General features: G+C 39.9%; 3 protein-coding genes across 4 annotated transcripts in view; 2 read left to right on the plus strand and 1 right to left on the minus strand.

The window, feature by feature from the left end:
- LOC138962021 (protein O-mannosyl-transferase TMTC1-like) overlaps positions 1–5,286 on the minus strand; it is an 87,174-nt gene extending 81,888 nt beyond the window's left edge. Inside the window, exon 1 of the mRNA XM_070333712.1 lies at positions 4,821–5,286. Coding sequence (XP_070189813.1) covers positions 4,821–5,152 — 332 coding nt within the window. The 5' untranslated portion in view covers positions 5,153–5,286. The remainder of the gene's footprint in view (positions 1–4,820) is intronic.
- Positions 1–12,825, plus strand: part of LOC138962037 (uncharacterized) — a 384,447-nt gene that overhangs the window by 198,088 nt on the left and 173,534 nt on the right. The gene's annotated exons all lie outside the window — the stretch shown is intronic.
- On the plus strand, positions 5,323–11,384 carry LOC138962036 (ankyrin repeat-containing protein DDB_G0279043-like). Its single transcript, XM_070333731.1, has 7 exons — positions 5,323–5,442; positions 5,838–5,962; positions 6,429–6,563; positions 6,990–7,042; positions 7,708–7,766; positions 10,108–10,227; positions 10,699–11,384. Exons 1-7 carry the CDS (start codon positions 5,389–5,391, stop codon positions 10,768–10,770), a joined length of 618 nt encoding a protein of 205 aa, XP_070189832.1. The 5' UTR covers positions 5,323–5,388; the 3' UTR covers positions 10,771–11,384.

The raw sequence follows: 12,825 nt of genomic DNA on the forward strand, positions 1-12,825 counted from the left end.
GCCGAATATACGTTATGGGCTTCTAAACGTGACTTGCCCAATTTGAAATCGTTCGCGGAATCAGCGGCCAATTTCGTGAAATCAGCAATTTCCTGTAAGCTGGCGGGGGTTTAGTTAAACGGGACCTGCGGCTGATCCCATATCAATATCATTCATCCTGTATGAACGTTGCAGTAATATCCCTTTTATGTTTTATGTTTTATGTGTGTCGTCCTATACAATTGTTGTTATAATCGTGTGTGCCGAAGAAAAATTTCCATTTTTATGTAATATTTTAATGGACAATAAAGTGCTGTTATTGTTATTGTTATTGTTAATAGCTAACTTTTAGTCCGGTGTCACGATTTCATCTTTCGCCTGTGTACATATTTCCCCCTCGACATATACTCAAGACTGAAATGTTGTTTCCTGGTAAAATTATTTATGGACGAAAAGCATGTCAGTTTCTTGCGTGTGAAGAAAATTGGTCGTAAAATGTAATAGATTTCACCCCCAAAATCGAATTCTTCGAAAACGTGTACTGAGTGGTTACGTCCCTTGAGTAAGAAGGAAAACATTTAAGGATGAATCAAATTTCTAAGTTAAATAAAACAAATTGGTTGGACAAATTTGGCCCCATGAATGTAAGGTAGGCTACACAAGGTCGCTCATCAGTACTATCGAAGGGTGTTTTTTGTTCAGTGTAAAGTTTATACTAGATCAACGAGGCCAAGAAGCGAAATATCAACACGGCGAAAGATGAAAAGGTCACACCGGCAGAAAAAGACGCTAACCTATAAAGCAAAACCCCACAAAAACCTGAAGATGAAAGGTACAATGTTTTGATACTACGACTTGCGGCTAATCATACATGATTATCTTGTTTCCTGCCCCCCCCCCCCCCCCCCCCCAAAAAAAAAGCTACGCCAAACTGGCTAATAAAGATGTCTGAAAATACATAATTCAATAAAATGGTCCCACGACCTGCTGTTAAATATGTGTATAATTATCTTTTATCCTGTTAAAATGTTGCTGTAAGTCAGTTTGCTTTTATTTTATGCAAAAAACTTTTTTTTTTAAATTACTAAAACTGAAGAAAAAAGTACAATGATCCTAGGATCTGCAGCTAATCATGTACATGCATAAGTATCTTGCATGATCGTTACACGCGCAAGCAGAAAACACACGATAAAGCCAGTGCAGAACGTAAACCAAAAAAACGCCAATGAGTTGTGTGGCAGTCGGAATGTGTCATAAATATCCTAAAAGAAGCAGACGGTTTTGAAAACTAAATTTAAATAAAATATAACAAAGAAGAATCAAGTTATTGATAGAATAAGAACCTCAATAACAGTGTTGTTCCAAGACTCAGAGGACGTGAGAATAGGTCAGTTTGACCTGAATTGAAAAGATCATAGTGTACAGGTCCAATAGTCCCAGCTAGCCTACACAAATATTGTTCTGTCCGGAGACCTCCTACATGTCGGAGCTAGCAGACGGTCGACCAGCCACAGAGCGGTCAGAAAAATGCGTCATATCAAGAAAGTACGCGTGAGTGACTGAAGACCAAAGATTGGTTTAAACATATTTTTATTTAGGAAACATATGGTTGCACGTGACAACAGAAACACATGGGACCGTACCACACAACAAGCAATGCATATAATTAATAAGTGTGGATATGCAAATGACTAAATAAACCAACAGCCACGGCATGGCGTGTTGTCGCAGGAAATGAAGAGAAGGAAATTCTACACTATATACAGCTGCAGCAAAACCGTACATATTTCCGAGCGTAACTCAAGTTTGTTTCTGTAAAAACACACACGGAGGCGTGCTGATACTCAATACTTTTCGGTCGATGCTAGGCTATAACGACCCGTTTTTACGTTGTTCGTGTGAGTACGACAAATAATTAGTTTCAGTTTAATCTCCGCAAAGAGTCATTTTAACGCTCTTTGCTATCGTTCTCATATAGTTTTGCTGTTTGCCGACTTTTGCAGTATATTGACACAAAGATAAATATTGGCGGTGGTACAAAGAAATACCGTCGTTACTGATGTCCAATGAATATGCGCCACGTGCCTCTTAAGACGAAAAACAATAGTGTCGCGTTGCATCCATTAGACAGCAAATGACTATTAGTCTGAACAATACTGAGAGTTGTCTATTAATCATATCAAGTTTTAGGTTTATTAACTTATACATATTCTCTGTCTCTGTCGGTCCGTCGGTTGGTCTATTCATTATCATTGCCCATCTGTCTGTGCCTGCGTACATTTATTTCACTGGGCGCTCCCTTCTTTGTTTTGACTCTGTACAGACTGACACTCATTTTCCCTGGAAAAAAACCCTGATTTGAACCCATGTAAATCGGTTGGTCTTCAAAAACTACTTTTAACTTAACTTCTCTTACCACTCAACTACCACACACGGGGAATTACTTCAAATGACACAGGTCATTAAGAACGTTACTGATGAGGCCGCAATACTGTTCCTTGGTTTGAGGTACGGCTAGATATTTGGTCAGTGTAATGTGAATGTGTCAAACAACACTAAACGGCTAAATTAACCAAAACTGCATGTAATTACCCGAACTGACCCGCGGCTATCAGTGGGTGACAAACCTACAACTCGAGATCTCAGTATAGATCTATATCTTAAACGCTTTATCTTATTGTCACGACCGGCACGACACGAAACACTAATCTCACGAACAATGGTCAGCTGTGGCCCATCCGGCCACGAAGACAGCGGGACAGACAGACATTGTGGGTGGCGGCGGTCTATACGACCAGTGTTGACACAAACGATCGTCACTAATCTGTCACAACTGCACACATCGTTGTCGCTTCGGTTCACATCAACAATTCCTCGGTCCTCGACGGCCGCTCAAGCAAACAGAGTTATACGGACACAGCTGTGGCAATAAATAGTCATGCTAATCAAAACAAAACAAACCAACAACAAAAATACAGGCCATGATCAGCAATTTACTCTGTGAAACAGTTCGATCAGCGCTCAATACAGTTGCACTTCAAAATGTGTGAAAAAATAAAGCCCTGTATCTTCACTGAAAGCAGATAGAGGTACTGACTTACTCTCTTTTGTACTTTTAAATAAAAAGAAAACACACCAGAGTAACCAGGTTAGGGACGTTTATATCTATAATCAATATTTCGGCACGTTACTGCCTTAAGTTCTTCTTCTTCTTCTTCTTCTTCTTCTTCTTCTTCTTCTTCTTCTTCTTCTTCTTCTCTTTTGTACTGTATTATGCACAGTTTGCTCTTGTAAAAAAAAGATAAAAATTAAAAGCCAAGCTACAAATAAGACTGCACGCTTTTGATTTTTAGCTGCAATTCCCACATCAGTAGTGTCACCATTAACAAAGAATGACTGATTTATATGATAAGAGCATCATTCCACTTCGACTCACACACACAACATTAAAAGTCTGGCTGCTCGATCCCTTGCCTCGCGGGAATTGTGTGTTGAATTCATTTCGCAGATTGATCTTATCGGTGTCAGCTACGAAATAAGCCAGCCACCCCACTCAGTCTGCACAGACAGCAGCCAAGCTGTATTTTTTTTGGTATGTGTCAAAGTGGAAAGACTCGATGATGTTCTTATCTGGGTCTGGGTGGCCGAGTGGTAACGCACTTGCGCTCGGAAGCGAGAGGTTGCGAGTTCGACCCTGGGTCAGGGCGTTAGAAATTTTATCCCCCCTTTCCTAACCTAGGTGGTGGGTTCAAGTGCTAGTCTTTCGGATGAGACGATTAACCGAGGTCCCTTCGTGTACACTACATTGGGGTATGCACGTTAAAGATCCCACGATTGACAAGAGTCTTTCCTGGCAAAATTGTATAGGCGTAGATAAAAATGTCCACCAAAATACCCGTGTGACCTGGAATAATAGGCCGTGAAAGGTGGATGCAGCGCCTAAAGGCAGTCGATCTATGAATGCGTGATATATTATTGTGTACAAAATTCCATCTCACACGGCATTAATAGGTAACATGCGCCTTTAGTCGCCTTGTGTGGTGAGATACGTGCGCGATATAAATCCTCGTAAATGAAATAAAAAAAATAAAAAATAAATTATCCCATGTTAAAGCCTGACATGATCTGAGATGGTGAGCCGAATTAAGACCACCCCCCCCCCCCCCCACTTCGTCAAATATCAAAAATTAACAACCTCGGTGCTCTCTGTGCACAGTAGAAACATATTTTGTATGAGTTACTATAGCGGCTTTTTTTTAAGAATTAAATCAAGTTTATAACAAAAAATCTAAACTGTGCCACAGAGAGCACCCCCAGGATGTTCGTTTTGGGCATTTTACCAAGTGGAGGGGATGGTCTTTTCCCATGTAAAAGTCAGGCCATCTGAGATGGTGAGCCAAAATGTTTTCACGAGAATGAGAGTGCCTATAGCCGCGAAGTGTGGGGAGGCAGAAATTTCACAAAGTTAACGCATGAATAGCTTGGGCCTTACACAGACCTGCCGCATTGGCAGTTACACTGATATGGGCAGATTTTTTGTTTAAAGCAAACATCTAACAAACAATGAAAACGAAGAAACAAATGAAAAAGCGTAATGGGAAAAACGGCACCAAAAAAAAAAAAAAAAAAAAAAGCGAAGACAACGAAGACTACGACTACCAGACAAACGACAAACTGCACGGATCGTTAACAAAAGAAATAATGGAATGAAAATCAGTCAGTACAACTATATATATTGATCATCACGGTTGAACAATGTTTCACGATTGATCTAAAACAGTGAAAACACAATCGAACAAAAATAAAACATTATCACAGTGAAAAATAAACTCCGATCTCACCTGAAAGTAAGCACGGTAAGGGGTCTGTAACTTTTGTGACTTGTGTTATCACACATTGGTTTGCCCCAAAAGTCGTTCCAGAAAAGTCCTTTTAACGGCGCTTTGCCTGTGGCATCGGGGTTGTCTCTGATCGCATACCTATCATCGTGGACAAAATCTCCGTCCAAACCATTGATGTAGCACAAGATTGCTGCCACAGTAGGTAGAATGTATACCAACACAATAAACTCTTGTTGAAGGCTGCTCGGGTTACTTTTTCTTCCCCCGGCGCTGCGTAGCAGACGACCTTTTCCGCCACACACATGTTTGGAAGAAAAGGTGCTCATTTTCATGGATAAAGACTCTCCGTTGCGTTACACATGCACTCTGTCATAATCCGTAAACCAAGATCCAACCGCTGGAAGTTGTAAGTTATTTCCAAAACGCTGCTCGGCATTGTGCACTCGGCGAGCGCTCGTTTGAAACTGCCACTTGTAGCAGACGAGCATTTCGAGCACATGGCTGGACGACAACACAACCCGACGTAGCTTTCGGGTGTTTCCGTCATCACTCGCTTCGTGAAAGCAACATGGCGGCTCCCATGTCTGCGGTTGCTACAGCCGCTGCAAGCGGCGATCTCGTGGTAACGTATACAATTTGCGTGAATTCTTGCTGTTTTTGTGGTAAAGACTTTTTGGTGTAATGGGAGAGGGGGTTCTGATGATTTGGTACCTTCGAGAGGGTAGATTTGTACTTCTGTGAGGAGTCGTCAACTTACCAGGGCGAGAGAGAGAGAGAGCGTGTGTGTGTGTGTGTGTGTGTACACTGATAATGTGTGTGTGCGTGTGTGTGCGCGCGTGCACGTGTGGATGTGTGTGAAAGGGAGGGGGGAGAGAGAGAAAAAGAGAGAGAGAGAGAGAGGGTAACAAATGACTTTCTTGACAAGCGTCACGGTGTATGTGTGTCTGTGGTTGTCTGTCTGTCTCTGTGTTTGTTTACTGTAATCATCCACATCTTTTATTTTAATGTGTACATCAGGGAGTGCAACAACTTGTGAAGCAAGGACTTGATGTAAACGCCCGATCCAACGATGGTATGAGCCCCCTGGCCATTGCTTCTTTCTGGGGTTACGCGAACATTGTCAAGGTCCTCCTGGAACATGGGTCAGTGGGTCAAATCTTCGTAATATTACTGTTAATATTGATGTTCCTAGTGCTGCTGGCAACCACCTTTTGATAGCAACCACTTTTTTTTTCAGTCCCAAAAGTGGTCATTAGACATGTTTGACTATTCTTGTCATTGAGTTTCAGCATAATTATGAGAAATTCCACTTACGGAAATTGCATTTGAGTTTGTGTACATGTGTGTATGTGTGTGTGTGTAATTGTTTGCCTGTGCCCGTGTGTGAGTGTGTGATTTTTTTTGGCCAACATTCACCTGAACACACACATATGTACATTGTATTACCCTTTTTATACGTTTTTCATGTCTGTGTATTTGGTTTGTATGTTTGTTTCCATCACAAATAGTGTTAAGACGTGTGAGAAGGTACCACCACATACATGCTCAGAGTGCTTTTTAATCAGAGTGCAACAGTTACATCTTATTTCTGCAAATGTTTGTGGACAGTGCTAACATCAGTCTGGGCAACAAAGGAACGCAGTGGACACCACTGCACTGCGCAGCATTTCAAGGTCATGGGAAGGTCATTATGTACCTCATGGATTACAACCCTGACCTCTTTGCTAAGGATTCTCAAGGAAGGTGAGGGCAGATTTGTTACCTGATGCTACTAATATTGGTAATTAGAAGAAGCTGTGCTATAACAAGGTACGAGCATTGGTATTATAAGTAAGAATATGCTGTTAAAAAAGAAAAACAGACTTCGGTTACCTGCTTTGCCGGTGAAACTGAAACGGACAGCGTTGGTTTAAACAATAAACATTGTTTACATATTCATGAAATTTACATAAATTTAAAGACATGAAAGCAACAACAAGCCTACTTCTTATGGTAGTGTCTTCAGACAACGTTTTCAGTAAGATGGGTAGTTTAATTAATTTTTATATTTTAAGGCCTGGTAACTAGGAAAACAGAGCAGTTTATGTATTAAACAGGAATGTCATGTCTTTGTGTACTTATTGCTTTACATACATTCAAACATATCAGAGAATGTCTTTTTCTTCACAGGACACCAATTGATTTTGCTTCTGCCATTGATGCAGTATGGGCTTTCTTTGCTGGTAAGTTTTGACTAGATTTAACAAAAGCTTTTGTGAATATAAATATGTACATCTTAGTATAGCTAAAACAACAACAACAAACAAACAAATACCTGCTTCTTATGTGATAATACAGACAAAACATTGGGATTGAAATTGGCATCTAAATAAAGGGCATTAACTGTGTACGCATGCCCAAGAAGAGTTTTCTGAGGAAAGAGCAAGGTACTTTCCCTTCTCATGATAAATCTACCTTTCTTCTCTATTTTCCGTTTGTCTTTGTTTTTGCTTCTTTCTTTCTTTTTTGTATCTCTGTTTTGGTGTGTGTTCTTTTTATTTCACTTTGTAATTGTTAAGTTAATATTTTTTTTTAGCCTTTTCTGTTTCTATGTTATTTTTTCTCTCAGAACTTTTGAAAATATTTGGAGCCAAATAATAAGTAAAAATACATGTAGTTGGAAAGCAAAATTAATTTGTAAAACATTTCATTGAAAGACTGTTTGCTGACATTTTCTCAGTTGAATTTTCTCTATGCATATAGGGTTTAGTGTAAAAGTGCCTCATTTTGATTTGTTCATGTGATCAGGTGTATATCCCCGGTGACACAAGGTACATGTAATTAGTACAAGTTTATTATGTCACACAACATACATTAAGTTCTTTTATATGTATGAGCTTTGTTTCAGCTGCTGGTTGTAAGCGAACACCAAAAGCAGAATTGATACGACTGGACATTGTAAAAAAGGTACCAATAAACAAGATACTTGTAGATCTTTATGGAGCATTTTCGTGTCTCACAATGGAGTCTTATCATATCTGTGCAGCTGTAAAGAGAGATTAAAGTCAGCAAAAAGTTGGCAAAAAACAGGGAGGGCAGTTAGCTTCTATGTTCAAGTTGACTAGACTTTACTGACCTTAATAGTGATTTTACTCTTTCAATGACTTTAGGACTTACCGTTGTTCATATTTTCCTGAGGTTGCAGGACGGAAAAATGCTGTAGTTGTTCTTCACAGAGCTGGTGAAGATAATCTGAGTTGTGCGCCGTAGCTAGGATCCACTTGAAAGTGAAACGAAAATACAGTGGAACCCCCCTTTTAAAACTCAAAAAATCTGGTTTTAAACAGGAGGGAGTCTTGTTTGTTTGTTTGTTTATTTGTTGCTTAACGTCCAGCCGACTACGCAGAGCCATATCAGGACGAGGAAGGGGGGGATGAAGGGGGCCACTTGTCAAGCGATTCCTGTTTACAAATGCACTAACCCATTACTTGTGTCCCAGCAGGCTTTAGTAAAACTAAATTAATACCTACTGGAAGATTACCAGTTTCCAGTATGTTAAAATAGGCTTAACCTATCTACTGCTGGACTTACATCAGAACACTAACAGATTAAACTATACATGAATCGCGAGACAAGCGGCAAGAGAAGAGATTTTTGGAAAAATACAGGTGAATGAGCAAGAAGGCAGAAAAAAGAAAAGAATTCATGAAGAAAAAGAGAGCATGACAGGAAAGAGGAACCAAAAATCTACCTAACAGCAAACTAGAAAGCTCCTGCGGTTCCAAAAACAGGAGGGGCCTTTAATTTCATAACCGCAGTGCCCCACTGCGGGAGAGGGAGTCTTAAAATGGGGGCAAGTTTATAGAGGTTATGAACAGAAAGTCTGAGAAAACCAGGTCTTAACAAGAAGGGCAAAGCCCATACGACTCACATGCTTGACCTTGACCTTTACATGACCTTGACCTTCAGGGTCAAGGTCAAATAACTAAACCTAGCAATGACATCATACACTAAGAACTGCTTTACACATTTTTCCTACCAAAATACATGTGACCTTGACCCAAGGTCAAGGTCATCCAAGGTCATGCAACACAAAGCTGTTAATTCAAGACATAGGAAGTACAATGGTGCTTATTGGCTCTTTCTACCATGAGATATGGTCACTTTTAGTGGTTCACTACCTTATTTTGGTCACATTTCATAAGGGTCAAAGTGACCTTGACCTTGATCATATGTGACCAAATGTGTCTCATGATGAAAGCATAACATGTGCCCCACATAATTTTTAAGTTTGAAACAGTTATCTTCCATAGTTCAGGGTCAAGGTCACTTCAAAATATGTATACAATCCAACTTTGAAGAGCTCCTGTGACCTTGACCTTGAAGCAAGGTAAACCAAACTGGTATCAAAAGATGGGGCTTACTTTGCCCTATATATCATATATAGGTGAGGTATTGAATCTCAAAAACTTCAGAGAAAATGTGAAAAATGTGAAAAATAGCTGTTTTTTAGACAGCATTTATGGCCCCTGCGACCTTGACCTTGAAGCAAGGTCAAGATGCTATGTATGTTTTTTGGGGCCTTGTCATCATACACCATCTTGCCAAATTTGGTACTGATAGACTGAATAGTGTCCAAGAAATATCCAACGTTAAAGTTTTCCGGACGGCCGGCCGGACGGACGACTCGGGTGAGTACATAGACTCACTTTTGCTTCGCATGTGAGTCAAAAAGGAGTCTTGAATTGGGGGGTCTAAACAGAGGGGTTCCACAGTACATGTACAGTAGTTGGCTTTGTTTCTTTCTTTATTTGGTGTTTAACGTCGTTTTCAACCATGAAGGTTATATCGAGACGGGGAAAGGGGGGGGGGGGGGGGGGGGGGGGGGGGGGGGGGGAGATGGGATAGAGCCAGTTGTTAATTGTTTCTTGTTCACAAAAGCACTATTCAAAAAATTGCTCCAGGGGCTTGCAACGTACAGTAGTACAATATATTACCGTACTGGGAGAATGCAAGTTTCCAGTACAAAGGACTTATCATTTCTTACATACTGCTTGACTAAAATCTTTACAAACATTGACTATATTCTATACCAGAAACACTTAACAAGGGTAAAAGGAGAAACAGAATCTGTTAGTCACCTCTTACGACATGCCGAGGAGCATCGGGTAAATTCTTCCCCCTAATCCGCGGGGGGTAGTTGGCTTTGTTTCATAACGTACATTGAGTCAACGGCTGAGAAATAACGTAATCTTTTCATATGATTGTGATAATGCTCTTGCATACTGAATATTTCTTTCACTTCCAGGTCTGTCCTGATGATCCCTCTATACAGCATACAGATTTGTTGGGTTTGACTCGGCCAGGCTCTGCCTACATCTTCAACTCAGATTCACTCTATGACAGAAAGCCTACAGATAGAAATCAGGTAATTCTATGGTACAACATAGATTTGTTTGAAATCATAATTCTGTTTCATTTAACCAAAACGTGTATGCATTTTTTAAGGCATTCTTAAAAGTCATATATAGTTTTAAAAAAAAAGAGTAAAATCTGGTACTAATCTGTTACTGCAGTTTTCATTCATTCACTACCTGAAATTATCTCCCCTTGCAAATATGTTCCAAAGACAGACTGCATCTGAACACGTCTCACCATAACTTTCACTGCCCGAATATTATCATTTGTAGGTTTGTCCTTTCAGAACACCTTTATAAGCGTATAGCTTGTTGATCCTAAATATGCTCATTATATGTATTGTATCATTTAATTGTTGAATACAACACTTTCACTGCCTAAAATGAATAGTAAAGAATAAGGTATCGTTCTGAACATACAAGTCTGTAGAAATTGCAACAATCATACATAATTATCAAGTTGTCAATTTATAAATTTTCAGTTGATGGCAGCATCAACAGGAGACGTTTTAGCTGGAATGGACGACGCTGACCTGCGGGACAGACGCATTTAAGCTAGACCTGCTATGTCCATGTGGAACAACGAACCACCACGTCAAGCATGTGACATTATTGACACTTTAATTAATCATGGTCTTCAAGGCCATGTACATGGCAAAGTGCTTCCTGTGGCATTGTTGACAGAATTTGACAGGCAGTCTTTTCTTTATTTGGTGTTTAACGTCGTTTTCAACCACGAAGGTTATATCGAGACAGGGGAAGGGGCCCGGGGGGAGATGGGATAGAGCCACTTGTCAATTGTTTCTTGTTCACAAAAGCACTAATCAAAAAATTGTTCCAGGGGCTTGCAATGTAGTACAATATATGACCTTACTGGGATAATGCAAGTTTCCAGTACAAAGGACTTAACATTTCTTACATACTGCTTGACTAAAATCTTTACAAACTTTGACTATATTCTATACAAGAAACACTTAACAAGGGTAAAAGGAGAAACAGAATCCTGAAGAGGTGACCCACAGGTCATTGTGTGCTCTAACTATGTTCAGCAGAACATGCATTTATAACTAACAACCGTGGCATTGTTGCGCTTTAGTCCCTCTGACCGGACGCTTTCTTTCTTTCTTTATTTGGTGTTTAACGTCGTTTTCAACCAAGAAGGTTATATCGCGACGGGGAAAGGGGGGGGGGGGGGGGGGAGATGGGATAGAGCCACTTGTTAATTGTTTCTTGTTCACAAAAGCACTAATCAAAAAATTGCTCCAGGGGCTTGCAACGTAGTACAATGTATTACCTTACTGGGAGAATGCAAGTTTCCAGTACAAAGGACTTCTTTCTTACATACTGCTTGACTAAAATCTTTACAAACATTGACTATATTCTATACAAGAAACACTTAACAAGGGTAAAAGGAGAAACAGAATCCGTTAGTCGCCTCTTACGACATGCTGGGGAGCATCGGGTAAATTCTTCCCCCTAACCCGCGGGGGGGACCGGACGCTAAAGTCCTGCACGAATCTATCAAAACAAGAATACAGAGTTATCTCCCATATGTTGTTAGCGAGACGAAAAAGATTGCAGATTGGCCGGAAGGAGACCGTAATATAATGGTTGCATCACTATCAAAAAATCGTCTGCTCCAGCGAGCGCCAAAACCAAACGGTTGATTATCCCGTGACACTTTTTGGCCATATTTTGAGTTGTTTGCACAGTAAATACAGCCGCAAAAAAATAGCTAGCTTGAAACTGTCTTACATATCAATTCCTTTGTAATCTTAAAATTACACAACACCAAGAAAAATCATTATCGACGATCGCGAATCTGCTTACATCCATTACACATTACAAAAAGATCTAAATATGTATAAAAAAAAAAATCGATTTCCTCGCCAGACAAGGAAAACCAAGGCATCCTGTCAGGGATAGAATGAGCCACACTCATTTTGACCTGAGGTCAGGATGGCCTCCACTGTGATGTTAATGCTTGCGTCTTCACCACTTGGTGCTTTACATAAAATTTGCTCAAAGGATGTGTGGCTACAAAATGTTATGTTATTAGCGTAATCAGTTGAGCGACTGTAGAATGTAGAACAACTTAGTTGTTTTGTAAAAGGGTTGACAATGATTAGTTTGACTCCATTGATGAAATTTCAGACATGAGCTTTATAGAATTTTGTACCAGCTTGCTGAACAGAATTAGGATGGAAGGATACGAGTGTTGTTTTCAAATCATGCAAGATGTGTTCTTTCTTGTCAAATAACTATTCTCTCACCGAGGTTATTTTCAGTTGATCATGGATGCAGTGCGTGAGAATAGTATAGAAACGATCACAAATCATGTCACGTCAGTATGGAATTTTACGTTCAAAGGTAAACGATCACACATATATATATGTGTGGTGTAATCATCTTTTCTGTTTTCTTTTGTACGTTTATTGCATTTCTCTTTGGCTGAATATTTACCAGCAGGACCAGTCAAGATTACATGTTAACTGGGCTCACTGGGCTAAGCATTGCCAGCGATGCACAAAACTCACGTTTAGTTGAAAGATTGTGCATTTCATTTTGTATGGATTGGATGTCGACTTGTCTCTTGCATTTGTTTCACC

Source organism: Littorina saxatilis, linkage group LG3 (genome assembly GCF_037325665.1).
Source record: "Littorina saxatilis isolate snail1 linkage group LG3, US_GU_Lsax_2.0, whole genome shotgun sequence".
NCBI lineage: Eukaryota > Metazoa > Mollusca > Gastropoda > Littorinimorpha > Littorinidae > Littorina > Littorina saxatilis.